We start from the raw sequence: 25,167 nt of genomic DNA, 5'->3' as shown, positions 1-25,167 counted from the left end.
TGAGGCGAGGGAGCAGATGTTATGTGTTGGGCGAGGAAGGGAGCAGAGCTCGGACGAGCAGCAAGGGAGGGGAGAATCAAAATATCTTTTTATGTAGAGAGAGAGAGTCGTAAGGTTTGCAACTAGTTGTGCATGGTTGAGTGGTTAGCACAACAACTACCTCTTGCCACACGCGGTTGTATGCTCGATTCACACACCTGACTACAAGTTTTTGGAGTGCATCGAAGCCTCAAACTTCACCTTTTGAGGAATCTGAGGAGATTCGAAGCAATATGAACTGGAAGCTAATATGTCTGCACGATTTGCGAAAAGTTCCCATTAAGGGGAATCTTGCAAGATCCCGTGGGTAGTAGGTGCCCATTGGGGTTTAAGACTAACTCTTTTCTGGAGAGCTAGAAAATTTTAAATTTGACATCAGAGTGATGGTGCCTTCATAAACCATCTAGTTGGAAAAGCGCTTGCCACGGAGCTCAAACGCTTGGAAAGGAGTTCACTGAGTCACTGCTATCATTTAGAAAGCTAATGTCGGGCATGGCTACATTCAAAGCGAGAAGCGCGCAGGTGGGCTATCATTCGTCTCTCAATCCTTTTCGCATTATCAGAACAAATGCTCGTTTGCATCTATATTACGTCAAAGTACCATGCAAGCCACACACCCCTGACAGACATCTTCTCTTTTCGTTCTCCATCATTGACGGCAGCTCTTCAACTTTCGTCAGAGATGATCTTTAAGTGGGTTTTGCCTGTGCCAGTCGAAGTTTCATGCATGTCAGTTCAATTGCATAAAAGCTGGAAACCTCCTTAACAGCATCTTCATCATCCTCTCCAGCATTGAATGCATCTTTAGAATTCATGAAGTGATCTTTAAGGGTTCTTTTGTAGTGGCCCCTCCATTTTTGAGGACACTCAGCTGCCCTTCACATTTGTAGCAGCTTCTCAGCTATGGCTATCCATGTTAACATTGACCTGTTCTCACTTTTCATCCTTTTTGTATTCTTTGGCTCTTCGTTGACATGTGAAGGGAGAAGCACTGCCTTGTTTGTATTTGGGGACTCACTATTGGACCCTGGAAATGATGAGAAACTCATCACATTGGCACGAGCTGATAGGCCACCCTATGGAAGGGATCTCATAGACCATCATCCCTCCGGAAGGTTCTGCAATGGATTGCTCAGCTCAGATATTCTCGGTGAGTATGTTGACATCTTATATCAGAAATTTATCCGAATACATAATGTATCATGGAAGTATAAGCCTTACCTCACCTATTGTACTTGTGGGTCACCGAAGACGCATGTAAACAATTCACTAAGCAGAGGCTTGGTTTTTAAGATCAACTCATTTCAATTTATGATCGTTATATGCCCATTTGCTTGCTAGCATTCACTGTGTTCCTTGGGTTTTGCATAGGTTTTTGGTCACCACCCACTTATATACGAGTCACTATCCACTTATATATGTTTGGTGATTACTTTTGTTGATGATTGCTGATTGGTTTCCATTAGAAAAAAGGAAGAATAACAAAGTCAGATGGAATGTATCTCAACTTGTATGCTTACTGTATTGTTGAGTATCTTAACGAAGGCCCTAGCTTGATGGGGATGGAAAGAAAAATCCCCGGAATGGCTGTTATGTCTAGCTGCACCTAAAGTACATCTATCACTGGTTGCCATGTATTTTCTTTTTGCAATCAGACCTTACTTTTCTTTTTGGTTTTTGTTTTGCATGTAGCGTCCTTAGCAGGTTTGCCGTACCCACCTGCCTACCTGCTTGATAAGGAGAACATAATGAGTGGGACTAGCTTTGCATCTTCAGGTGCAGGGATTATGAACCTCACAGGCTATCAACTGGTAATGCTTGTACTTAAAGTGGGGTCCTTGTCAAATAGAATATTAAACTCTGAGTGGTTCAAAAAATGCAATGTTTTGGCTTAGAAAAAGAGATCTAGTCAGGAACATGAGTGAACGGTCATTGGAGTATGCAAAAAGAAACTGATTGAAGTTATAAATCTTGTTTCAAAGTGTAGTGTATGAATGCCATCTTTTGGTTGTTGATGGCCACCATTCTTTGGACTCCCGGCTATTTTCTCCTCTGGCTTTCTTGCTTGTGTAGCAATGTTTGAACAAGCTACATTTGTAATGCGGAAAAGGCTTGTGCCTGTGTTCAGTCAAGAAAGCAAGCAATCAATCAATCTTGGTGACGAAAGTTGGTGAACATAGTGAGGAGAGTCCAAACCTCTGATCTATTGCAATGGATAGGTCGTCTCTGAGGTTTAATCTGCTCTTTCCAGCCCTGTCCATGTCATCATGGGCTGCAAACAGAGGTAAAACAGCAAGTCTATGGATGGGAAAAACAGTAGGTCTACAATGGATAGGTATTAGGTTGTCTCTAAGGTCTATTCTGTTCTATACAGCCTCATCCATGTCATCTGTGGAATGTAAACACAGAAAGACAACAAGTCTACGGATGGAAATGATCCAAACTTGCAGTGATTTGTGATGGAGTGTTTCTTTGCAGTGCTCCTTGGGTGGTGCTCCCACATCCATGAGCTCTATTGGGAATTCCGGTCGCTGACTACTTGTGGATCAATAATACATATTTTTGGCTCCAACCAAGCACTATAATTATGAGAGAAAATTGCTATGTTGATGAAAAGTCAACTAAAATTCAGGGGCCATTATGGAAATCAAACCACCATAACCTGCAAATTATGCACTGCCAAAACTGACAAAACAGCTTCATCATCCCTGACCATCATCTAATAGCTAGACTGCTCACCATGATAAAGTGAAATCCAATAAATAGAACCGCGGCTTGAATTTGAACAATGCAAATAATTACATATTTGGAGTTGTCAACCTGAAGTGCCAACGATTGATATACAAACAACCAGGTCGACTGGTCTATGCAATGGCCTGGTTGACATGCATTGAACGTCTCATTCTTTTGCAAAATTACTTGAGAGAAAAATGTTGATCACCTGATGACAGTTGTTCCCTTTCAGCACTAGAAATACTATAGAAAGGCTCTTCAATCTGTCATAAGCCAAGGGTGGTCATCCTGACATCAAAGGATGTTAATGGGAGGCTCTCTTCGTATAATGCTAGCATCCTCGGTCTGCCTAGCTCCATTGTTCTTTTGGTACTTATATGGCACTTACCTGTCTTGCATACTTGCAAGTTATTTGGCGTATTGTATGTGTATGATATGATGAAGCATACTTACCATGATTAATGTACATGGAAAATTGAAGAATCAGCTATGTTTGACTTTGATCAATAGCTAGTGGCATGAATAAGTTTTTTAAGCAGTGGCTATTAAGGTTTGGAAATGCAAAGTACGTATAGTTGGCACATGTAGCATGTTTTGTTTAGTTCAGTACGGTGTGCCATGTATAGACTTTCTTTGGAACCAGAACCACACTTTTTTAATAGTTCCTTACCCGTAGGTGTTTGCCATATGGAAGTACTATGCCTGGCTTTTCTTAGCTTCCCTCCACCTTGTCTTCTATACCTCTTTCCTTCGCTTGCCTGAGGCCGTGTATAGATTCTCTCTGAGTTCTCTTGCACTTCTGCCTCTGTAACCGGCTTGGCACTGAGAAGGTGGTAATCTTACAGCAACACACGAACATAACTGAACAATTTCACACTTGAACTTGAAAACTGGCAGTAGTCGCGAAACAAAGTGGCGGAGTTCCACTCCTAGATGCCCTGGCCCCAAAGTCTGGTGCCCCTTTGGGACTCTTTTAATATTGATGATTCACAGAGTACAATTGCTGGGGAGTCACTCTACGATCTTGCATCCTAGCTGATCTGACAAAAGTGACCCCCTAGGCACCCTTATAAAAGCCCGAGGCCTAAAAGCATTAGATACAAAAAGCTGTTGCTAGTCAAAAGCAAGTGCTAATGATAATGGGCGCCCAAAAGCCCTGTTCACACTGCCTAGGACATGCTGCCCTAAAAATTTTGACGTAAAACGTGGGTGCCATTTGAGCCCTAAAAATTCACTATAATTCACAAATACCACCACATCAGCAGTCCGTATGGGTTGGCCACGTCATCACTCTCTCCTCTCTTCTGCCAGCATGTGATTGCCACGTCATCACTTTGTGACATATCCTCCCCCCCCCCCGTCAGAGTTCAGGCATCTCTGTGGATTCGTCCGGTTGGTCCTAGTTTCTCTCATGGACAGGTTAGGGAGTGAGGGCTGTTTTGTGGTTGTGCCTGCCAGTGTGCGGTAGGTTTCTCATGTCGGGTTGTGCCTAGCCATGTTTAGCCTTGGGGTTTAGGCGTGGTTCCATGTCCACTTGGCTTCTAGAGGCCTGGTATATTTTATTCCAGTCTCCCCCTATTTTTCCCCAGGCATCTGGTGCCCCTCCCCTATTTCTCTCCCTATTTTCTAGGTCGTGGAGCTTGGAGGCTGGGTCGGGCAGCGAGAGGCAGGGAGTATATATGCTGTATGGGGGGTCACCTCCTGTGGCATGCGCCCTCTCATGGGCACCCCGGGGGCAGCACGTGGAGGTCAACTGCAGATAGCACTAGCGTTTTCCTGAGCATGCAGGCCCAGCGTTTTCACCAGCGGCCGAGTGTTTTTTGCCTGGCAGCCCTCAGAGCGTTTTTGGTGGGCAGCCAGGGCGGGGTTTGCTGACAATGACGGGCTTCTTGTGGAGGCAATCCCTTGCTAGGAGAGATGGGCAGCAGACCTTCCCCTTTGAGTTATTCTCTCAGGGCAGCCCATCCCGTGGGCATTTCAGTCAGAGGCTTAGCACTATTCTTGTGTGCCGGCCTAGGAGAGCAGAGATCCAGTTCTCTCTCTCTCTCTCTCTCTCTCTCTCTCTCTCTCTCTCTCTCTCTCTCTCTCGCTCCAGTTCTTCCTTGATGCAAGGAGGTGGATCAATGTTGGGGTCGTCGCCCATGTTGTCATCATGTCAGTGGTCTCATGTGCAAGAGTAGTTGGCAGTGTCAGTAGCAGTCGCAATTGTGTGCACCTCGGCGCTCACCAGATCAGTCTCCTTCATAAACCGCACATGGGAGACAGATATGCTCGCATTGCACTTGAGTCCTCTCGACAGTTAGCCAATCAAGGAGATACAACATGCTGGTATGGGGAGATGGCATCATGGTTTCAGGCGCATGGGGTCAGCATAGACAGGCTGCCACCATTCCAGTACTCATTGGATGCACCCATCTCTCACTCTTACACAGTCAGATCACCAAGCTCATCCGCCAAGACCTGACCCAACTAGACACCAGGAGGATATGGATACAGCCAGCACAGGAATTGGGCACGAAGATGGCTTTCTACAGAGACCACCTTCTCCAGCTTACGGAGGATGGTTTTGTGACGAGACCCAGATACATGGACACCCACTTGTCTCATGGGATACAATGTGCTATTGGCCAGTTACGCACATCTTCTCACCAGCTGCGGATTGAGACTGGGAGATACAGCGGAATACCAGCAGAGTCCAGGACATGCCCCTTGTGTGACATGGAGCCTGAGACAGAGTTGAATTATACATGCCGCTGCCCCGCCTACTACGAGATACGAGGCCGCTTCCATTGCTTGTTCAGAGAGGGTTTTGGACCACTCTCACGAGTCATGGGATACGAGGATCAGAGATGCCTGGGTTTGTTCTTGCTCGAGCTGCGCAGACACAGAGATAGCCTGATGAGTGGCGAGGCTAGCCAGTCTCAAAGACGGATCACAGACTTCTTCAGAGTAGACACGGGACAGCCGCAAGAGCCACTCCCACAGCAGAGCTCCCCTCGTCTCACACCAGAGGCACACTGATCGACCGAGTGACTGAACTGGGGAAATCCAGGCGCCCACGATTGCGGAGGACTACACAACATCGACGGAGGCTACGTCAGAAGATTCGGGGCACTTTGGCTAGGCATACACGACGCCCGGTCAGACTACTAACCATGGAGGAGATTGATGAGATCCGCCAACGACCGATGCTAGATCTCCTGTGATTCAACTATCCCAGCAATCCGCCCATTTTTGCTTAGTTCACATCGACCAGTCTAGGATCCCATAGTATATATCTTTGTTTTGTATTGTTGTTATTTTGTTACTCCGACCTTGTATCAGATCCACCACCTTGTAACTTTCTGGTCTCATAGGTCACTATGACCTTTTGAAGACGTTAATATAACATTTCATTTCATTCCATTTCTCTCTCTCTCTCTCTCTCTCTCTCTCAGATGTCCCGTCTCTTTCTACCTTAGTTATCTCTCTTCTCCACAGGTGTGCCTTGTTCATGTGTTTGGCGTTGCAGGTGTTCTAGATCGAAGTTGAGGTGCCCACCGGATCACGAGCCAGTTCTTGTCTTCATTGCATCTTCCATTGCCACCTTTGACATGGTATCAGAGCCTTAGGTGTCACGACCACCATGGAGGCTCATATATGGCTATCCGGTACCGTTTTGGACATGATTGAGAGAAGAAGCTTGTTATTTTTTTCCTGTTTTTCTCGAAGTTTGGGGTAGATTTTGGTATGTGGAGGCCTTGGATCCTCGTCTACGACTTCCCCTCTTTATCCTTGATTACCCCGACCTCTCTTCACCTGACACGTGTATGAAAAGATGGAAGAACTTCTCCAGAGACCCGAAAGTTGCGAAACACCTGAAGAATGATCCGATTGATGAGATTCACTTGAGATGGCGTGAGGCCATTGATTCTCCTCTCAGGTCGAGAAGAAAACTGAAAGGACAGAGGAGTGCAGAAAAGAAAAATGTACTCGCAGAAAGAGCTAGGTAGAGCTCTTGATAAGAAGATGACCAGATAATGAAAGGCTCGAAGCACTCTCGGAAGAAGAGAAAATTGGTGGATTTCCTCGATTAATTGGGCCGGAAGTTGAGTTTTGAGGTGGAAAGCAGATCCAAGAAGCGTGCTCGTTTCGAGGACGACTCAAATTTTTCTTCATCTTCAGAGAGTTCCGACAGTTCGTTGTCCTCTAGTTCCACAGAGGATGAGAAAAGATGGAAGAAGCAAGAAAAGTAGATTTCAAGAAAAGTCTAGAAGGCATGGGAGGCTATCTAGCAATTCAAAGGAGGAGAGCTCGTCCTCTTCTGATAGTCAACATATGAGCAAGAAGACCAAGGAGTTCAAGGAAGGGGAGTCAGGCCGTCAGGTTTGAGACGTCTTCAGGTTATGAGGACACCCATCGAGCCCTTAAGTTTGTGCAGCAGTTTGGCGTCGCCTTCTCTGAAGGTTGGTTCACAGAACACTCCAAGGTGCGAAGGGCAGCAGTCTACTTGAAAGGAATTGCACATGCATGGTGGTCTACTTTGTTGTTACGGAGAGAAGCACCTGCAACGTTAAAATTCAAGAAAATTTTCACGTCAACTTGGATATCAGAGGAATATGAAAGAGATTTCATCACGGTTTGGCATCACTTGAAGAATGACTAAGAAAGATACATTGGATGACTATTGCCAGAGGTTGTGGGATGCTAATTTGCCATTGTCTTCCTTTCGGAAGATTACTTTGAGAAACCAGATTGAGCGGTTTTGCCTAGGTTTGCCAAAAAGAGATTCGAGAGTATTCTCGAGAAGAGAAGTCTGACTCTATCTAGAGACTTATGGGACAGACTAAGCAAGGATTTGCAATGCATGCCGGCTCATTGACTTATCCTATGGACAGGATAGTATCCATTCTGGACGTCTTTTGAATTGTACGAGTATTTGGTGATGCCTTTTTGTCTCACGGATGCTCCTACAACGTTTAACAGGATGATGGACATGTTTTTCAGAGAGTCTAGGTCATTTGTGGGCACAAGAATGAGGTAGAACATCGACACCACCTCCTACAGGTCCTCTAGGCGCTGAGGCAACATTGGTTGGTGGTGAATGGGAAGAAGAGTGAGTTTTTCTTACCCGAGATTCACTTTTTGGGACACATCGTCTTTGTGGAGGGTGTCGAAATGGATCCGGCCAAGGTTGATACCATTAGAGATTGGCCCGATTTGAAGAATGTTCATGAGGCTCGAAGATTTTTGGGTTTGTATTCTTACTATCGGCGGTTCATTGGAAAATTTGCGGACATTGTTTCTCCTTTGACACAGAAAGGGGTTCCTTTTACTTAGGGACCATTTGAGATGGTAGCCTTCAAGAATCTCAAGGAGAAGTTGACGACTGGCTCAATATTGGTTTCGCCAGACTTGCAAAAGCCATTTGAGGTATACTATGACGCCTGAGGCCGCAGTCTGGGAGCGGTCTTAATGCAAGAAGGCCATGTTGTAGCCTATGAGAGCAGAATGTTTTCTAGATCTGAACGGGTTGCACAGATCTACGAGGAGCTGTTGGCAGTTATCCATGCTGTTACTTAGTGGCGACACTTTCTACTTGGAGTCGATTTTACAGTGTTCACGGATCATCAAAGTTTACGATATTTCTTGTCTCAGAAACAGCTTTCGGACAAGCAGATGCGGTGGGCAAACATTTTGTCACAATTTCACTTTCAGATTGTGCATGTTCAAGGACAGAAGAATGTGATGGCGGATGCACTGTCTCGTAAGCCTTTGGTTTTGGCTATTTCGGCAATTCATCATCACTACTTCGAGGATATGGTGGATTAGTACGTCACAGATCCCGATTTTGCAGACATCTTTGACCAGGCAGAGTGGGAAGTAGTTACGGGCTATTCACTCAAGGAAGGCTATTTGATGCGGAAGAATTTGCTGTGTGTTACACAAGCATCGAGGAATAGGGTTTTGACAGCGTGCAACTGTCCACCTTTTTTGGGCCACCGCGGCATAGAGACCACCTTGAAAGGTGTGGAACGGTTTTTCTATTGGCCGAGGCTCAAAAAGGATGTGGATGAGTTTGTTCGTAGTTGTTTGATATGCCAAAAGGTCAAGTTCGACAGACATAATTAATCTCAATTGAAGAATCCTCATGCTCGATCGCTGCTCGCTGCTGCTCCCGCGTGCCCCCCCCCTCTTCCACCCCCCCCCCCCTCCCTCCCGCCTGCTCCTGCCTCCCCCCCTTGCCATCGCTCCCCTCTCCCCCCCCCCTTGCCCTTGCGCTGCGTGCTGCCCCTGCCGCGCACTGCCCCCGCTTTCTCCCCTGCTTGCGTGCTGTCTGCCCCGCGAGCGTTGTTGAGCTTGCACTCAGCCAGCACGCAGCCTAGCCAGCGTGCAGTCCCGCCCGCTGCCCTCTCTCGTTCGCTGCCCGCTGCCCACGCCATTCCAGTCGTCCTTATCCTCTCGCCCCCCCCCTCCCCCCCCCCCCCCCCACCCCCACCCTTTGCGCAGTTTCGCCCCCCCCCCCCCCCCCCCCCGGCTGCCCCGAAGGCCTTGCCTGAATTGCCTTGCAGTGGATTCATCGTTGGATTCTTCTTGCCGAGTTCTCAAGCGATAGCCTTCTCGCCCTCCCTTTTCCTTCAGAGCTGCAGACACTAATGGAGGCTCATGCTCCGCTCCAGAGGGACTCCTCCGAAGCCCCCTCGCTCGACTCCGCTGAGCCCACCATTCGACTTGCTCTTTCGCCGACAGAGCAAGCGAGCCTAGCCGCAGAGGTAGAGCGTTTGCAGGCGACTTCGGTCATCTGCAAGATTCTCGGCACCCGACCTAGCAAAGGAGAGCTGCGTGGCCTTCTCCAGGCCCGCCTTCTCACAGAGGTGGGCAAGATTTTGGACGTACAGAGTCTCGGACGAGGTTACTATCAGATCGAGTTTGAGACCTCCGAGATGGCGTCCAAGGTCATCGCCATGAGTCCATTGACCATCCGAGCAGCACGTGCCCACTTTCGACAGTGGAGACATGGTTTCGACCCTGCTTCGGATGTTCTAGTAGAGGAGGCATACATCCCTATCTCGGTGTGCTTTCCGGGTTTGCGGAGGGAGTACTTACCACTTTTGTCCAGGATTGACTCAGCCATTGGGACTGTCCTGGAGACACCTCGCACAGCAGCCTCAGTAGCTGCCAAGGCGGCTGGCATTCCCTCAATTCGTGTTTTGGTCAGAGACACCCACACGCTCCCGAAGGTTATCCTTCTGCCTCGGGTGAGTGGGGGTTGGTTTAGACAGAGTGTGGAGTATTCGGGCCTCCCGAACTAGTGCTTCATTTGTCGACAGATGGGCCATCAAGCGAAGGCTTGTCCACGGAGGAGGCCTCGACCTACACCACAGCCTCAGCCCTAGCCTACAAGGGCTGGCCAGCAGACACAGACAGAGACACCGCGCACATGCAGAGCCACCCTCTGAGCTTGGGGCTCTAGCGGAGGAGGGATGGCAGCAGGCCCGTGGTAGACGACGATAGGGGCCACAACGTCAGCCTGGTACTCAGAGTGGTCCTCAGGCGCCTACTCAGCAGCAGTGGGTTCCCACGGGGAACTGTTTTGGTCCTCTTGAGCAGGAGGAGGTCCCTGCTCCAGCCCCCACCCCAGCTTCACCCTCGACAGCCCCTCCCCCCCAGAGTTCCCCCCCTCTTCCTCATCCTTCCCCTCGCCTCCTGCTCCCCGCCCCTCTTCTCCGCCGCTCCCCCCAGCTCCATCTACCCCTCTTCCTGCTCCAGTTCCACAGTCGACCCAGGGGGTAGGGCCATCTCCGGCGGCTAGGAGATCTCTTGGCAACACCTTTGCCATGAGTTGCCTAGCAAGAGAGGGACAACCTTTCTTACGCCCCCCTCTGCAGGTACAAACATCTTGCCTTGCAGCTATCCCTCGTGGTCTGACGAGCATTGACATCCGGCGCCGATGGGACTTCTTCGACTATGGCTTCACTCGTTTTCTTGGTGACCCCTCAGCAGACCATGAGGCAGCCTGCTTCAGGGTCCATTCTCTGTTCCTTGCCGCTAGGGGGACAGAGGCCTTGGACTCGGCAGTTGGTTTCTCCTTCCTCCTTTGCGGCAGGGCCCAGACAGAGTGGACTCTGGACTCAATGTTGGGATGGTTGCACACACAGGTCCTAGAGTTCTCTCACCACATGGGAGAACTAGGAGTTATAGACATGCTCCAGACTTTGTGGCCATTGGCCAAGTTTGCGATGACACCTCCAGACTCAGCAGGATGTAGGCACATTGTGGTCTACTTCTTTGCTGATACATAGTGCTTGCCATGCTATGTATACATTCATGAGGACTCTTGGACAGAGGAGGTTGCTTTACGTACGGCTCGCTCTGCTTGGGCTTGGGCCAGGCACTCATTGCAGTCACGCCTTTCTAGAGGACGCTCGGATGCGGATTACTCCCCATCCAAGCAAGCCTCGAAGATAGCCCGTCTAGCTGCTGCGGCAGCATCTGTTCTCTCTGGCTCCCCATGAGAATCGTCTCATGGAACGTGCAGGGACTAGGTGGGCCCCAGTTTTAGCGTCAGCGGGGCCGACTGCGTCAGGAGCTTCAACGTTGCCTTGTGGGAGGAGAGAGATCAGAGATTGATCTCCTTATGCTTCAAGAGCACCATCTGTGTGAGAGCCGCATTAGACGCTGTGGTCAACTCTTGCGTGAACGATATGATACTTTTTGGCAGCTGCTTTTGGACCTAGAGGCATCCAGGGTGGGGTATGTATGACTATTGCGGACTCTTTGCAGCAGGCCATTGTGGGCAGAGGGATTATTGTGCCAGGCAGGGCTTAGTGGATTACTATGTAGGTTCAGGGTGGCCTAGTGGGTTTCCTGAATATCTATGCGCCCAATGTGGCCAGTGCTCGTGTAGAGTTTTGGTCACAGATAGTTGAGTCTCTGCCGCAGGCAGAACATTGGTGCATAGGAGGGGACTTCAACATGTTGGAGGACCCTTCTGACAGGATTGGTGGTAGCCATGCTACTGTGCATGGAGTTGAGTTGGCAGCTTGGGAGAGGTTTTGTATGACTCTGAGGGTCTCGGATGCGTGGCAGCACTCTGGTTTTGTGAGGCCCCCAGACAGTCTTGCCTTCTCTCGATCGGACCGCAAAGTGGAAGGAGTGAATCTATCGCGGATAGATCACTTCTACACTAGTGACCACTTCAGTGACTTGGGAGGGTCAGTGGGCATCCTGGCAGGGACCTCCTTCTCGGACCATGCACCAGTGATCCTCACAGTGCCAGACAGACAGAGGAGTGGGAGCACGATGCTAAGCATCCCAGAGAGGGTCTTGTTGGACTCAGCACTCAGAGAGAGGGTAGAGGCTCTTTGGACAGAGGGCTTGGACAGGCAGGATTCTCCTGCTGACAGAGTGGCCTCAGGCCTAGCTCAGGTTAGCCTTTTTTTTTCTCCAGGAGTATCTGGCTCGCCGGGCTGCAGCGAGAGAGGCGGACCAGCGTCTCAGACGGGGCATTGCTTTGTTACAGAGGATGCAAGAGCAGCATCCAGACAGTCCTTGGTTGGAGGAGCAGTTACAACAGGCTCGACAGGAGCTTGCTAGCACAGAGGAGAGGCGACATGAGTTTGCTTTCCACCGACAGGAATCTCAGTGGACCTAGGTGGGCGACAGAGTGACTGGTGATTTCTTTGAGGCAGTGGGACCTCGGCACTCGCATGCCAAGGTCAGTCAGTTGAGGAGGCCCGACGGGTCAGTTGCTTCTGAGCCCGAGGATATGCGTGCAGTTGCTACTGACTTTTACCGTGAGTTACTGTCTGCAGAGCCCCAGTCAGAGTGTCAGGATGCATGCAGGGAGCAGGTTTGGGCACAGATGCCTTGTCTTGTGACTGAGGAGATGCGTCAGAGGCTTGAGCTGCCACTTCAGCTTGAGGAGCTGCACACGGCTCTTAGGGCCCTCCCCCGTGGTAGCTGTTCAGGTGAGGATGGGTTGACTCCCAGTTTTTTCTTGGAGTACTGGGACTTGCTTGGTCCATATCTCTGTAGTGCTTTTCAGTACATTTTACACACAGGAGTGATGCCTGATAGCATGAGTGAGGGCTTGATCTACCTCATTCCCAAGGAGGGTGGCTCCTTGGATGAGATTCGACAGTGGCGCCCCATCACCATCCTCAACTCAGTCTACAAAATTCTTGCCAAGGCTCTGAGTTTGAGGATTCAGCCACTTCTAGAGAGCCTTATACATGGGAGCCAAACAGGTTTTGTCAAGGAACGCAGTATCCTTAACAACATCTTTACTTTTTGGGAGGCTTCTGCCCTGGCACGGCTCCGAGGTGAGGACCTCGTGATTCTTCTTCTCGATTTTGAGAAGGCATACGACAGAGTTGACTGGGACTTTCTAGAGGGCACTCTACGCAGGATGGGCTTCTCAGATGCGTGGATTGGAGGGGTGTCAGCCTTGTACAGACAGGCTCATAGTTAGGTACTTTTGGTAGGAGGTAGAGGTGATCGCTTCATGCTTACACGCTCGGTCAAGCAGGGCTGTCCTCTTGCCCCCTTCCTCTTTCTGTTCTATGCGGAGGCGATGAGCAGGTTTTTGGTGTCGCAGCAGGTTGGTCTACAGGGCTTAGCACTCCCTATTCAGGGAGATGAGCTACTAGACGCTGAGTTTGCCGACGACTCAGCCTTGTACTTAGATGGCCAGGAGGCCAACCTTCACAAGTGTGAGCAGGCTCTGGGGACCTGTTGTGCATCGGGCGCACTGATCAACTGGAGAAAGACAGTGGCTTTCTCGGTTGGTAGTGCTCCTGTGTCAGATTGGATGCCAAGAGAGGGTTTTAGGTGGATTCCCCCAGGGACTGCAGTTCGGTACCTGGGCTGTCAGGTTGGTTTGGACTTGTCTCCCGAGCAGCAGATTACTCCCCTTCTCGTGTCTATCAGGAGAAAGTTGCTACATTGGAGCTCAGCACGACTTTCTTTGGCTGGCAGAGTAATAGTTGCCAACCTGGTGTTGTTGGCGACTATGTGGTACATCGCTTCTTGCTGGATCTTCTGGAGTTCTTGTATCAGCCAGGTAGAGAGGCTGATCAAGAACTTCCTTTGGTCAGGACGTGACACTTGGATAGCCCGAGCCAAGGTGGCTTGTTGGCAGGTCATCACTCTTCCTTGTTCACAGGGAGGGCTTGGGATCATTGATCCAGCACAGCAGAGCAGAGCCCTTCTTGGGAGGTTCATCGTCAGAAGACTTCTTCCAGGTGAGGAGCCTTGGAAGGAGTTCTTGCTACAGAGGCTTCGTGCTAGGGTGCCTCAGGCAGGAGGCCCTTGGCAACCCTCGACCAGATGGATCTTTACAGAGATGCGTAGAGTTGGTTTGAGCAAGAGACTGGAGGACCGCTTCGCTGTGAGTTTGCTTCGATCTTGGGAGCTCTTCTGGCGTGGCCTGGAGCTGAGACAACCTACGTGCACGGAGGAGCGCCTACGGCAGCCCCTCGTCTGGAACCCCATGGTTAGCACTTAGAGAGGCCACTTGGTTGGTAGTCGGCCTCATGTTTCCTGGGGTCCCATGGCAGCAGGTCCAACGCGCTCTTTAGGTGACTGGCTAGAGTTCACAGGTTTGTCAGAGGAGGTGCAGGATCTCTAGCTACAGGGCATGAGAGGGGTGTAGAGCATGTGTCGGGACATCTGAGAGTCAGTTTCAGCTGAGTGGCTCACTCCTCTCGAGCCAGTAGCACCCCGGTGGATGGGAGCCTTCACACGACTGGAGGTTCTCATCTCAGTCAGGGCCTGCTGAGAGACTGTCCCAGCCCTTTTCTACGAGCTTCAGGGTGGGGGACGCCTACAACGAGTTACAGTAGAGGCCCCGCAGGTAGCAAAGTGCTGTTTTCAGAGGATCTGAGTAGTGGGAATCTATGGGAGGACTTGTGTCATAGACCCTGACCCAACAGCTCTTGAGACTGGACATTGGAGGCTGTGGGCTTGGGAGTGTTGTCCACTGGCACGAGTACAGTGGGATCCTGGTGAGTGGCTATGGAGGGACCCCTTCTCTTCTGCAGACCACCCAGGAGTCCCTTTCTTTCAGTACACTGTTCGAGTGGGACGTCATATACTAGGAGCACAGAGAGAGGCCCGCCCCGCTGCAGCACCTCATTGGCAGGAGGAGGGTCTCACAGTTGAGTTCTTGGTAGCCTTTTGGGAGAGGTTGCGGGACTCCAGACAGCCAAGGCGAGTCACCTTGTTTCAGTGGCTGGTCGCACACAGAGCTACAGCAGTTGGGAGCTGGCTAGTGCATAGTGGTCTCTCGGCCGCATGTGCAGCTTGTGACCATTTGGTGGAGAGTCAGCGTCACTGTCTTTAGGACTGTCCCTCGGCCCAGCAGGTGTGGCTACGAGTTCTTCGGCTGATGCTTGCTCTCTCCACGGCTCGACAGTACACTTGGGGAGCAGCGGCTTGGTCCACCCTCACTGGCCGGCACTTCAGTTTGAGCTATCTTCCACCAGCAGGATGATAGTGATGCAGGAGGGGCGACCTACACTCCAGCCTGCTGCAAAGCTTACTCCATAGGAGTGCTGCAAAACTTACTTCACAGGAGTGGTGCAGTGAGAGAGAGGAGTGTTGGGAGCTCATCAGTGGCCTGACACTCTGGTTCATTTGGCGGGCCCGTTGCTTCCGCATCTTTGAGGCTCGCCCTGTGCCACCAGCAGAGACTGTTCGCGATTTTTGGCTAGAGCTGATCCATACTCTCAAAGGACAGCTCGAGGGACTCCAGGGCAGCTCCGGCTGCATGCGGGAGTGCCGAGAGGCTTTCCTTCGACTCTGGCGTCCTGGGCCTTTTTACACCATGGTCTAGGGTGTACTTCGATGGCATTACCGACCACTTGTGTGGCTCTTCCCTCCCCCCATTTCTTGATTTAGCCCCATTGTACATATATTGGTTTTTTCATTGGGAGAGTCTCCCATCATGGTTGTTGTAGCCCTCTCTTGAAGAGGTGGTTGTAGCCCTATGGGCAGTTTCAGTAACTAATAGAAGGATCTTAAAAGTTTGACAGACATAAGGCACCAGTTTTTTCGCAACTTTTATCTATACCTAGCCGACCTTGGGAAAGTATAGCAATGGATTTTATTTTTGATCTTCCCAACTCAGAGTGGGCACGATGGCATCTGGACAGTCATCGACAGATTTAGCAAGCAGGCTCACTTTATTCTAGTCAAGAAGACGGTTAAGCCAGATCATTTGGCTAGACTGTTAGTCTCGTAGATATTTCGACTACATGGCATGCCTCAATCTATAGTTTCAGATAGAGATTCCCGTTTTACTAGTTTGTTTGGGAGGGCAATCTGGGAGAATATTGGTAATCCGCTACAATTCTTGTCCTCTTTCCACCCACAGACAGATGGGCAATCGGAGATAGCAAATTGAGTGGTTCTGGACTTGTTGAAGTCATACCTCTTTGATCAAAAGGCTCAGTGGGAGAACTATTTGCCCTTGGTGGAGTTTGCCTACAACAACACAATACATACATCTACGGGAAAGGTGCCATTTGAGACTGTGGAGGGTGCAAGAAGGTTCCACCTACTCTAAGCACCAAGGATAAGATTTTTGAAGTAGATTAGTATATTCAAGATTTGGAGACTGCTTTTGCAAAGGTGCAAGAGGCTCTTGACAAGTCATAAGCAAGGCATAAGAAGGCAGCGGACAAGCATCGATGTGATTTGCAGTAAAGGAAGATGATTGGGTGCTTCTACGGTTTGAGAAGGCACGCCTACGAAAACGAAACGAGGAGCGACTTTGTCCATAGTTGATTATGTGATACTATGGCTCTTTCCAGATTCAAGAAAAGATAACTGATGTATCCTTCATACTGAAGTTACCAGATACTTGGAAGATTCACAATGCATTTCATGTGAGTCTGTTGAAACCTTTCAAAGGTGAGGTGTCAGTGGACAGGAAGCTAGAGGGGATGATCATAATTCTCATCTAAGATCTCGACGGGGATAGTGATGTGAATGTCATGTGAATGTTCAGTGACTGTCATCTTTGTGCAAGTACTGGATGTGTGTTGTCTAGTGCGTCGATACTTAAGAGTCAGTGTCTATTGAATTGGTTTCTAGCTTATGCTAGTTTTGCAGGTGTAATTGAGGGCGATTACATTTCTTCGGGGGATATGTCACAAAGTGATGACGTGGCATGACCCAGACTCCAGACAGAGAGGGGTCAGAACCCTACAAAGATGGAGAAGAAGTTGTATCAACTTGCAGAATCAATTCAAGAGGCCAGAAATGAAAGGACATCAATTTTTAAAAATTGTACCAACTTATGGAATCTTGTCGGATGGGGCCCAAGGGACAAAAGGCTAAACGACGAGAAGGGCTGATGACGTGGCAGCAGTACGGAACCTGCGAATTATGCTGTTGACGTGGCAGACCGTATGGACCTCCGCGATTTGCGCTGCTGACGTGGCACCTAGACAGATTTCCGCAAAAAACGCACTGATAGCCCCTAGCGCTAGCTTTTGGGCCAAGATGCTGTTCAACCTGATGCTTTTGGGGCTCCGCTTTTGGGCATCCCTTGTAATGTTTATAAGGACCCTTGGGGCCTCACTCTATAGAGCATATGGACGCAGAGTCTGAGAGCAGAGGACCCTCGGGAGTTGAACCTTGATGTGATCAATAATAAAGAAATTACCGAAATGGGCGCCAGTCTTTGAGGCCAGTGCTTCTGGGTGCGGAACTCCGCCGTGCCGTGACTCTCTCTCTCTCTCTATTAAAGTTCAACGATTTTGAAGTTTCTGTTCGTGTGTTGCTATTGATTTCTCGCTTGGAGTGTCCAAGCCTGTGATAGGGAACCCCATGGAGGCTTCAAGATGTGTAGCACTGATTGCTTTGGTTTTCCGAGATGGAGTCATGTTCCTGCAAGGGGAGCAAGCATGCGGTTGTTGGATCCAGAGGAGTTATTCATTTCCAGCTTCTTCTTCAGAGAGAAGTGTTTGGACAGCAGTAGGATCTTCTTCATCACTTTTGGAGCAAGTTTCTATGGCTGTGTTTTCTCCGAGGAGATGGATTGGCAGATTTGCTGTGCCTTTTGCAAATGTACGTCTTTCTTGGAATTGTCGACGGAGCTACCTATCCGATGGGTAGCAGGTTGATGATTCGGTTGCACTTTTGTATTAGATTGTGGATTATGGATGACAGAGGGGATCTCTTTCCTTCTTGAAGCAGAGAATGTTGAAACCGGCCTGTTCAATCCAGAAAGGGCGGTAGACTTTACTTTAAACCTTGATTTAGCTTTCACCCATTATTAGTCGTCTATTTTACCTGTATTATCAAGACACAACAAAGGGGAGAGGGATACAGGCTGCTAGATTGCACCTGTATGAGTGGACAGACACCAGATTGGCCCCTAACTTAGGCGCCCCTTTCGGTATTTCTTTATTGTTCAAAAGAGGGAATAAACGCTGTGGTTCCTACAAGCTGCCCCGCACAAACTCGGCTGAATTTCCACTGTTCCAGCCCGATTTCGGCAGCATAACTGTACTAGAACCCTTCACGGTCAGTATTCCCACGCATTGACTGACTTTCCCGACGCATACGGGCACTTTGCAAAACCTGGCGAGAATCTGCAGCACGCTGAATTCTCTGTTTTCAGCCCTGAAAATGCGCCAGATCGCCTGTACAACGGTCCCCTTGCGTCCCCGAACCTCCTGGGGGTATTAGGGTCCGTTTAGGGCCAAAACCCTAAACCTGCAAAAATACACAGCAGGCTGTAATTCACTGTTTCGGGCTCCGTTTCGCGTGCCGGTCGCATCCCTAGCAAGTCCTCGAGCTCCCGCACCTGTAGGGCTACTTGCCCTTTGAATCGGACGAGATTTCTGGCGTGAAACCTCTCCGAATTCACCTGTACCTGCGGGGGGATTAGCCGCTAGCTAATCCAGTACCTGTGCAAGAGGCTCTTGCCTCGGCAATCGCGCATGAACCCACACAACTGTACATTGGTCAAATGAAAAGCCCACTAGAGGGGCATAACATACTGCCAAAGGGGAGAGAGAGGGCAGTGCGTAGCGTGCAGGGCATCACTCCTGGCACCGCACTGTGCATAAGAGGGAAAGCAAGCACTCCATAGCTCTTAACCTGTGACAAAATCAGCAAATGAGCCTCTCCCAGCTTAAAATTCAGCGCCAACTCTCTCTTGCATTAGAAACTGCACCAGAATGTGCCACTTGGCACATTTACAAGCATTTTCCCGTTTCGGGGTTGCCGCCTAAAAATATCCCAACCGGTTGCCCAGTTGACTTCACGGCAGAGTAAGAAAATGTTCCCTTTGTCATTCCGGAGGTAATGACGTCAACACATTTTCAGGTCCCAAAATAGCAGTTCCCTAAATTTTAGGAGATGCTGCCATTGTATCTTTCTAGGTCATCCGACCCTCTTTGTACACTGCGGCCACATCCAGAACTGAAATGTAGCCTCTGTAGCAAAGGATTCCACTTTGGCTAGTCAATGACCCCACTTGGCTAACCATAGTCCTTGTCCAACCTTAGTGCTCTCTTGCCCTCAGGCCTGGACTCCCTCTGGACAGTTCCACACTAGCTATGCAATGCAGGGCAGTTAGATTTCCCGAGGGGTGTTTCCAAAAAGTGAAAGTAAATAGATAATAAGAAAGAAATCAACAAAAAGGATAGATAGTAGTCACACGCTGGTGACATACCCCCCTCTTGAAATCTCAAACGTCCTCGTTTGCATCTATCTCGTACATGCTTACTGTCAACACTGATGTATTCAACACCTGTCAACACATATACGACACATACATGCTCATTGTCAACCCTCGTGTATTCAACACCTCGTCGACTCATGTATTGCTTGCGTGTGAACCCTGTCCCAATGACATAGTGGTAGCTTCGCACTCTGCCATTGCTTTGAGTCACTAACGTTCCAATGACAAAATGGTAGCTGCACATTTTGCCACTGTCTTATAGTACACGTTGGATCCCGTAACACTTTCGAGCATACCCAAACCGACAGTTTAAGAATGCAGTTACACATGTACTCTTTAATAGAAGCAATCACTGTATCCTTGACAAACTGACAAGAAATACTCACTTCTATAGCACTAACCAAACTTTTGGACATTCCATAAGAGCAATTGCCAAACTGACAATCTGTACAGCTCTAACATTCATGTAACAGGTATTTGATTTGAGCTCACTTTAAATACCATGTACATCATTTGTTTCAAAAGCCATTGTCACACTGACAATCCATGTAGCTTTGAAACTCAAGGGGTCAAGGTAGGTTGCAAATCGAAGGCTTCCAGGTAAAGTGATAACACAGTTGGTGAGTGTGCAAGTTCACCTTCTTCCATCCACTTAGCATCCATTGGTGGATAGTTTCTGAACTTTACCAAGTAACGCCTAGCAACCTTGCCTTTCACTTTCCTTTCTTTGTGTGCCAAAATCTGTTCAGGGACCAAGATCTCGTCAAGTTCCTCGACTTCCGGCTGATCTTCAGCTGGCATATGTTCTGGCACATCACCCACATAGGGTCTGAGAAGACTCACATGAAACGCATTGTGAATCTTCCAACTGTCAGGCAATTTCAGCCTATATGCAACATCACTGATTATGTCGCATACTTGAAAAGGCCCATAGTAACGCATGCTGAGCTTTGGAAAGAGTCTTTCCTTGCCCTTCATCTTCTTTAACCTTGCCTTTTCAAAGCGTAAAAGCACCCAATCACCAAGTGAATATAGCACTTCACGACGGTGACGATCAGCTGCTTTCTTTTGCTTTGCCTGAGTCCTTTCTAAGGCCACTTTGACCTTCTTGTACATTTCATCCATGTCTTGAACATACTTATTTGCTTCAAATATCTTGTCCTTTGTATGCAGTATGGGAGGAACTTTCTTGCCACCTTCAACTATCTCAAAAGGTGCCTTGCCAGTTGATGAATGCACTGTATTATTGTATGCATACTCCACCAATGGCAAATACTGCTCCCACTTTCCTTTATGCTCTGACACATAGCACTTCAGCAGATCTAGGACAGTAGAATTTGCCTCTTCTGACTGCCCATCTGTTTGAGGATGAAATGACGAAGAGAATTTGAGCGTGGTACCCATATTCTCAAACAAGCCTTTCCAGAACAAACTAGTCATGCGTGGATCACGGTCGCTAATAATCGACTGTGGCATGCCATGATACTTGAAAATATTGCTCATAAACAAGCGTGCCATCTGATCTGGCTTTATCTTCTTCCTGACAGGAATAAAATGAGCCTGTTTGCTGAATCTGCAAATAATGGTCCAAATACCATCATTTCCTGTCTGCGTTCTCGGAAGATCAAAGATAAAATCCATAGCAATACTTTCCCATGGTTTATCTGGAATAGGTAGTGGTTGCAATAACCTTGGTGCTTTTTGCCTGTCAAACTTGACCTTTTGGCATATTAGGCATTCTCGCACAAAGGCATCCACATCCCTTCTCAATGTAGGCCAATAGAAGAATGTCTCTACCGCTTTAACTGTAGCATCGATACCACGATGCCCTGCATACGGTGGGACATGACTCTCTTCCATAACTTTGCGTCGCAATGGCTTTGTGACACACAATCTGCCATGCATCATCATGAACCCATCTTTAAGAAGATAGTGTTCATGATGTTGTCCATCCATTAGTTGCTCGAAGACCCTTGCAAAATCTTCATCATTTGCATACTGTTCTCTCATATCATCAAGTTCATGATGATAAGGAATCGACACAGCTGAAATTTGTGGCTTCCTTGACAAGGCATCAGCCACAACGTTCTTCTTGCCTTCCACATGCACAATCTGAAAATGGAACATGGACAAGATATTTGCCCATCGCATATGCTTCTCAGATAACTTTGTCTGTGTCAAGAAGTATCGCAAGGTCTGATGGTCCGTTTGGACAACAAAGTCTGCACCTAGCAGGTAGTGTTTCCAACTTAAGAGCGCATGAATCACAGCCAGTAACTCTTTCTCATAGACCTGCATGGTCATCTCTGGCCCTTGCAAAATTCTGCTCTCATAGGCTACTACCCTGCCATCTTGCATTAGCACAGCACCAATGCTACTACCGCAGGCATCACATTGGACCACAAATGACTTCCTAAGATCTGGCAACACAATGACTGGATCCGAAGTCATCTTTTCCTTTAAGAGATTAAAAGCTGAAATCTCTTTTTGTGTCCATCTAAAGGTGACTGCCTTCTTTTGAAGAGCATGTAAAGGTGAAGCAATCTCAGCGAAATTTCGGATAAACCTTCTGTAATAGGAGCATAGTCCCAAAAAGCTTCGGACATCATGCACCGTCTTCAAATTTGGCCATGACTTGATCGCTTCAACTTTTGCAGGATCCATTCTGACACCATCCTTTGAGACAATGTGTCCCAGAAAGTGAATCTCTTCCAGAAAAAACTCACTTTTCTTTGCATTGATGAGCAACCTATGACTGCGTAGCTCTTTGAACACAATGGCCAAGTGATGCCTATGCTCCTCTTCATTCTTTGAGTAGACTATCATGTCATCAAAGAATGTACCAACAAACTGCTGGTGTGGACGGAAAATTCTGTCCATCATCCTATTGAACGTAGCAGGAGCATTTGTGAGACCAAAGGGCATCACTAAAAATTCGTAAAGGCCAAACGTTGTTCTAAAAGCAGTCTTGTGCACATCCTCTGATCTAATGCGGATCTGATGATACCCACTCTTTAGATCTATCTTGCTAAACATAGCTGCTCCTTCTAATTTGTCCATAATATCATCAATTCTAGGTATAGGAAACCTATTCTTGATGGTATTCTTGTTCAGTGCACGGTAGTCGATGCACATACGCCATGAGCCATCCTTTTTCTGCACCAACAACACTGGAGAACAGAATGGAGATGAACTGGGCTGAATCAGCCCCTTTTCTAACAGCTCCTGTACTTGGCCCATTATCTCTTTCTGCTGAGCCGCACTAACCCTGTACGGAGGCTTGTTTGGTGGGCTAGAGCCTGGCACCAAATCTATCGCATGGTCCTCGGGTCTCTCTGGCGGTAATTGAGACGGTAATGAATCGGAAAAACAGTCACTATACTGTTGTAAAAACATTGACCTTTCTTTATCTAGCACAGATAAATTTGATTCATCACAATCTGACACTTCACGTGCAAAAACCAAGTACGCAGAAAGATGCTTTTTCATTACAGAAGTAATAGCAGAAGCTGATACAGTAGGAATAGACTCCCCTTTAAGCTTTACATCCAGAATGTGAGTCTTTCCCCTGCTCTGTACAGTGATCTTTTTGTTGTAGGCATCCATGATTCCCTGTACACGAAACAACCAAGGAATACCTAACAACACATCACATCCGTCCAGTGGCATGATGTAAAATTCTTCAGCATCTACATAGGACTGGATATGTAGACGCAACTTTCCAATGATGGGTGTCACAGCCTCTGTATGGCCAGGACATGCCAAACCTGCCTCTGCTGTATACCCCATCTCTTCAGGTCTGATTCCCAACTTTGAAGCCAATTCTGGGGAAATAAAGTTGGCTTTGGCACCTGGATCAAAGAAGATAAGCACTGTTTGATCCCTAACCTTTCCCCATGCTCTGCAAAGCTCACTTGCATCTGAATTTGGCTTGTCGCCCACCATATCTGGCACTAGACCAGCCATGGGCTTCTTTCCCTTCCTGTCCTCCTTGTCTTCAGAATCAGCTGGCCTTTTCTTTGTAGGACAGTTGTAAGCAATGTGGCCAGGCTGCTCACATATAAAGCATTTGTTCTCTGTCCTTAGGACCTTCTTTTGCTCTTCTGACTTGCGAGGAAAACGTCTTTTCCATTTCTTTGCTGGTCCTTTTTCTGATTCAGCCGTAGCTTTGTCTTTCCCTGCGTTGGCCGACTCCTGAGTCCCTTTAGGAGCCTCATTGGGAACGTGCTTCTTGGCTGAATTTTTCTTGCCTGATCCTGCCTTGACGCCAGTGTTAAATTCACAATCTTCTCCCTTGAGCAAACCATTGCCAGTGTTTGCTACCTCGATAAGCTGCGTCAAAGTAGTGACTTTTGTCTTCGTGCAGTATTTTCTCAATCCTTTGGGTAGGCCACAACAGTATTTTTCAATCTGTTCTGTCAATGGCACAAACCTATAGGAAGTTACTGGAAGTAGAGCTTTCCAAAACTTCCGATTGTAATCATCCAGATTTCTGCAAGTGGCAGCATTAAGCTGGTGCCATTCTGTCATGACATCTGCTTCGAAATCATCAGATAACCATGCTGCTGCAAAAATCTGCTTGAAGTAAATCCATGTGGACGGAGCTTGCCCTTGAAGCAATAAAGTTGTCCACCATTGTCCCGCATTCCCTGTCAAGAAAGTGGCTGCCTTGCGGACCTTTGAAGCCTCTGTAAAGTTTCCCCCTGCATAGGCCTTATCAAACTGCTGGAGGAATGAAAGAGCCTTCTTCCTGTCATCAAACCCTGTAAAGGTCGTGAATGACACACCTTTGCCACCTTCTTTGTATGGAGTTGGCCTCTCCAGCGGCGTTAAATTGTCATATGGAAGTGACTGAAACATGGGAACACTATTAGGGTTCATCTGTGTTCCTTGGCCGCTATTAACTTGACCTGGAAATGCCATATTTGGCTGCTGATTTGTAATTCCAGCCATACCAAAATTTGCTTGTGGCATCCCAAATTGTCCCTGAGTGCTTTGAAACCCTGGTTGCATACCCATGACACTGTACATGGGGTTAGGCATCATCGTTTGAGCACCCGCAAACACTGTTCCTGGCGTATAAAACTGATTTCCAGGTGCATGACCAGCCATGCTCTGAAATACCGATCCACCTCCAAAATAGCCAGGGTGTACTGAAGGTGGTGGGAAGACCTGTTGCATAGCCTGTAGGTTGCTTCCCTGCCCATTAGAACCAGCTATAGGTTGCTGAAAGGTGGCGGGCTGAATTGGTACAGCTTGAAAAACTGGCATCTCAGCCACCTGTTCTTGCACCGTAAGCATACGTTGTGGAGACTGCATGTTCTCCGTCAAGTGTACAGGTGTTTCCATCGACTGTGCGGTATGAATCACCTGTGCTCGAGCCTTAACAGGCTTTTGAATATGATCCAGTGACCCAACTTGCTGAGACGGAACAGGAGGTTGCAGAAAGGCTAAAAACCTCGGATTCTGCATTACTTGTGTAAACATAGCCACAGCAGTAACCAACTGGGTCCTGAATATATCATCATCAGTCTGTGGTGGTCTTGAGGACTCACCCACTTCATGTGTCTGTTGACCCTGTGAAGAGGAAACCTCTTCAGTCACATCATCTGGTCTGTCAGCCATAATTGCAATTCCCTGTGTCTGGTCTATGATCCCCTGTGTCTTCAAGCCCAAAAACTGACCAAGGCTCACTTCTATGGGAAAAAGTGATC

The 25,167-nt window shown here is 48.3% G+C and overlaps 1 protein-coding gene across 4 annotated transcripts in view; it reads left to right on the top strand.

The window, feature by feature from the left end:
- The first annotated feature begins 432 nt into the window (after nucleotides 1–432).
- LOC147442498 (GDSL esterase/lipase At5g18430-like) overlaps nucleotides 433–25,167 on the top strand; it is an 84,905-nt gene continuing 60,170 nt past the window's right edge. For 2 of the 4 annotated variants that reach the window (XM_086528659.1, XM_086528660.1), the window contains exons 1-2: nucleotides 568–1,189; nucleotides 1,732–1,850. In XM_086528659.1, the coding sequence (XP_086384785.1) occupies nucleotides 943–1,189; nucleotides 1,732–1,850 (366 nt within the window). In that variant the 5' untranslated portion in view covers nucleotides 568–942. The other 2 variants (XM_086528661.1, XM_086528662.1) reach the window with 2 other exon arrangements.

The sequence above is a fragment of the Adiantum capillus-veneris genome, chromosome 14, assembly GCF_014529385.1.
Source record: "Adiantum capillus-veneris isolate H3 chromosome 14, ASM1452938v2, whole genome shotgun sequence".
Taxonomy (NCBI): Eukaryota; Viridiplantae; Streptophyta; class Polypodiopsida; order Polypodiales; family Pteridaceae; genus Adiantum; species Adiantum capillus-veneris.
The sequence above is the reverse complement of the archived record's forward strand: the minus strand, read 5'-3'. Positions and strand labels throughout refer to the sequence as shown.